The sequence below is a fragment of the Centroberyx gerrardi genome, chromosome 18 (assembly GCF_048128805.1).
Source record: "Centroberyx gerrardi isolate f3 chromosome 18, fCenGer3.hap1.cur.20231027, whole genome shotgun sequence".
NCBI lineage: Eukaryota > Metazoa > Chordata > Actinopteri > Beryciformes > Berycidae > Centroberyx > Centroberyx gerrardi.
The window spans coordinates 26889763-26892622 of record NC_136014.1 but is presented as its reverse complement, the minus strand read 5'-3'; the positions used below and the strand labels follow the sequence as shown (position 1 = coordinate 26892622).

General features: G+C 43.1%; 1 protein-coding gene across 1 annotated transcript in view; it reads left to right on the top strand.

Annotated features, from left to right (window-relative positions):
- The first annotated feature begins 1401 nt into the window (after positions 1 to 1401).
- Positions 1402 to 2860, top strand: part of LOC139911078 (homeobox protein Nkx-2.2a) — a 1720-nt gene continuing 261 nt past the window's right edge. Inside the window, 2 exon segments of the mRNA XM_078290055.1 lie at positions 1402 to 1645; positions 2595 to 2860. The exon segment at positions 2595 to 2860 is cut by the window's right edge and continues 261 nt beyond it. Of these exon segments, the coding sequence (XP_078146181.1) occupies positions 1402 to 1645; positions 2595 to 2860 (510 nt within the window).

Sequence of the window (2860 nt, the reverse complement as noted above, 5' to 3'; positions counted from 1 at the left end):
TGTCTCATGTTGTCTAATGTTGTCTCATGTTGTCTCATGTTGTCTCATGTTGTCTAATGTTGTCTCATGTTGTCTAATGTTGTCTAATGTTGTCTCCTTTTGTCTAATGTTGTCTCCTTTTGTCTAATGTTGTCTCATGTTCATCTTATGTGTCTGTCCTAATTAACCTAATTGCATTAGTCAAAGTGAGTCCAATGCAATGTAATATAATTTAGTATCATGTAATGTAATATAATTTCCAATAACAGTCAGGTTGGTGTCTGGTGAACAGATTTTTCTTGTCTGATGTGCAGCTTATTCGGGATAAATCTACCATACATTAACATTTTATTTTTTATAAAATTTTTAGTTTATTTTATTTTTGCTTTCATTTTTATTTTATTTTTTATTTGAATTATACCTTAGCTGATGCTGAAAAGAAGACATCAGCCATATAAAGTGTGTTTGTGTTCAGGAATTTTCCAAAGAGAATAAAACTGTATTATCTCCATTTAAAACCTGTGCAAGGCAGAAAACCAGTTGAACATTCTTGGTAAATACTTCAATGGTCACTCAGCATACCTTCAAACCTGAGTCAGATATGATCCTGTAGGTTTCTTCTCCAGAAATCTATTTGGAAGTCATATCTAAAATAAAATAAATCCCTTCAGTATTCCCTCTAAACTGAGCATTTATCCCACTGACAAAATAATAATAATAATTTCATCCTGTCAGTCATCAGCTGTTGCAGAAATGTGGTTTATTTATATCAGTAGATTTTGAAGTGCACATTACTGTAACTGCAGGGATTTCACCACAGCTTTGAGTTTAATGAATTCCCTCTTAATAAAAAAAAAGTTCTCGGCCTTGCAGGAAAAGGTTCCGGGCTTGTTCCACAGTAGGAACCCTGTTTGGTGCCGTAAAGAACCATTACAAGGTTCTGTGTGTCTCGTCGGGATCACACGGCTCTAAATGTAAATGTCTCCTTGCTAAATCACCTCTCCCTCAGTCCCACATCCCATAATAACCATTCATCGCGTCTCTGAAGCACCAATAACAGAGTTTCCAGTCCCGTTTTCACACCCTCATCCACTTGACTCCCGGACCCGCCTCCGTCCTTTTCTCCGCTTCTCTGTGTGTTTTTTTTCCTCCTTATGCATTTTTCATCGGGGTGTCGGTGTTAAAGCCTCCGGTCAGGCCGTTTAGCACCGGGCTCCGCTCCCTTAACGCATTCATGAGCTTTAAACTCCCTGCAGGACGCGTCGAGCAGCAAATCCCGGACACTTTAGGACCGAATTCCTCCCGTTTCTTCTCTTTTTTAACGGGCTGCAACGGGGGAAACGCCGCCCGGTGTGTGGTTCAGCGGTAAAGCAACCTGGACTTTGGTGTTTCCCGGTGTTTTCCTTTTCTTTCCTCCCCGTTATGTCTTTTGGCACCAACACAAAGACCGGCTTCTCCGTGCGGGACATCTTGGACCTTCCCGACCCGATCGGCGGGTCCGGGACCGAAGAGACGGAGGATGAAACCGAGGAGGCTTCCGCTGAGGTTTTGGTGGAGAACGGATCAGAAAATGTCCAAAAATTGGGATTTAACGCCCGTTTGTGTGAGCGCGGCACCGGGAGTTACGCCAGATGGAGCGGGTCCGCCGGCAACCTGCAGTTTTCATGTAAGGAGATTTTAAAAAGTCATTCCGCTCTGTTTGTCTGCAAAATATAATCAACATATAGATTTTTACATATACTGGTCTGCGCTTTTCATATTTCTGTCTGTACAGATGGATAAAAACCCTCTGAAGTCTTCTGCTCGTGCGTAATGATCAAATCAATACAATACTTTATTAACCTGCTCACACATTATTATCTACTTCAAATATCTGATGAATCATTGTTTATTTCTATCAATGGAATTATGAAAATGATTTTAGCTCATCATTTAATCCTCATTTTCAACCGGACAGCACGAGACAGCCGTGCGTAAATTGGCGAGTGACATTCTGGAAACCATCATTTCCCTTTTCTCCTTAATTCACTGTCGTTATTGTTGTTACTATTATTTTATCGATCATTAAATTGTCGCTCTAACTGATAATTAAAGGTTGGTTCTCTCTACAGTTTGGCAGTGAACTGCAGTTTGAATTGAAACATGTTGGTTGTTTCCAGCTGTTTGGTTTCTGTCGATGTTCCAGCAAAGCAACAAACTCCATGTGAACGAGTCATCTAATCCGCTACTGAGTCTTCAGATGGGATTTTCTGTAAAACAAGTGAGGAGAGACTCCACTTGTCTCCGCTGCAGCTGCAGGAATCTTCTAGAAACAAGTGTCAGTCTGTTGATCCGAGGCAGAATAAAGCAGATCACTGAACCAGAATCAAGAAAATGAGTCTTGATTCAAGAAAGTTGTAGAAACAATTTGATTTTCATTGGGAACAAGTGGAAATATCTCAAAGCTTTACTTCTCTTGTTTTAAAGAAAACATTTGAAGACTCAGCAGCAGATTAAATGACTTGTTGGGAGTTTTGGTTCCACAGGCGGTTACTAGTTAATCTAATAGTTTAATGAGAGTAATGAGAGTAATCACAGGTTGTTTTCCCGCCCAGCAGTACGCGGCCTGTCGTTAGAGTCCCGAACCGAGCCGAAATCTCCCGAACTGTCCACGGACGAGTCGCAGGACCCGGACCGGGACCCGTCCGGCGACCCGGCCCAGAAGAACCGGAGCCGGAAGAGGCGCGTGCTGTTCTCCAAGGCGCAGACCTACGAGCTGGAGCGCCGCTTCCGCCAGCAGCGGTACCTGTCCGCCCCGGAGCGCGAGCACCTGGCCGGCCTGATCCGCCTCACCCCGACCCAGGTGAAGATCTGGTTCCAGAACCACCGCTACAAGATGAAG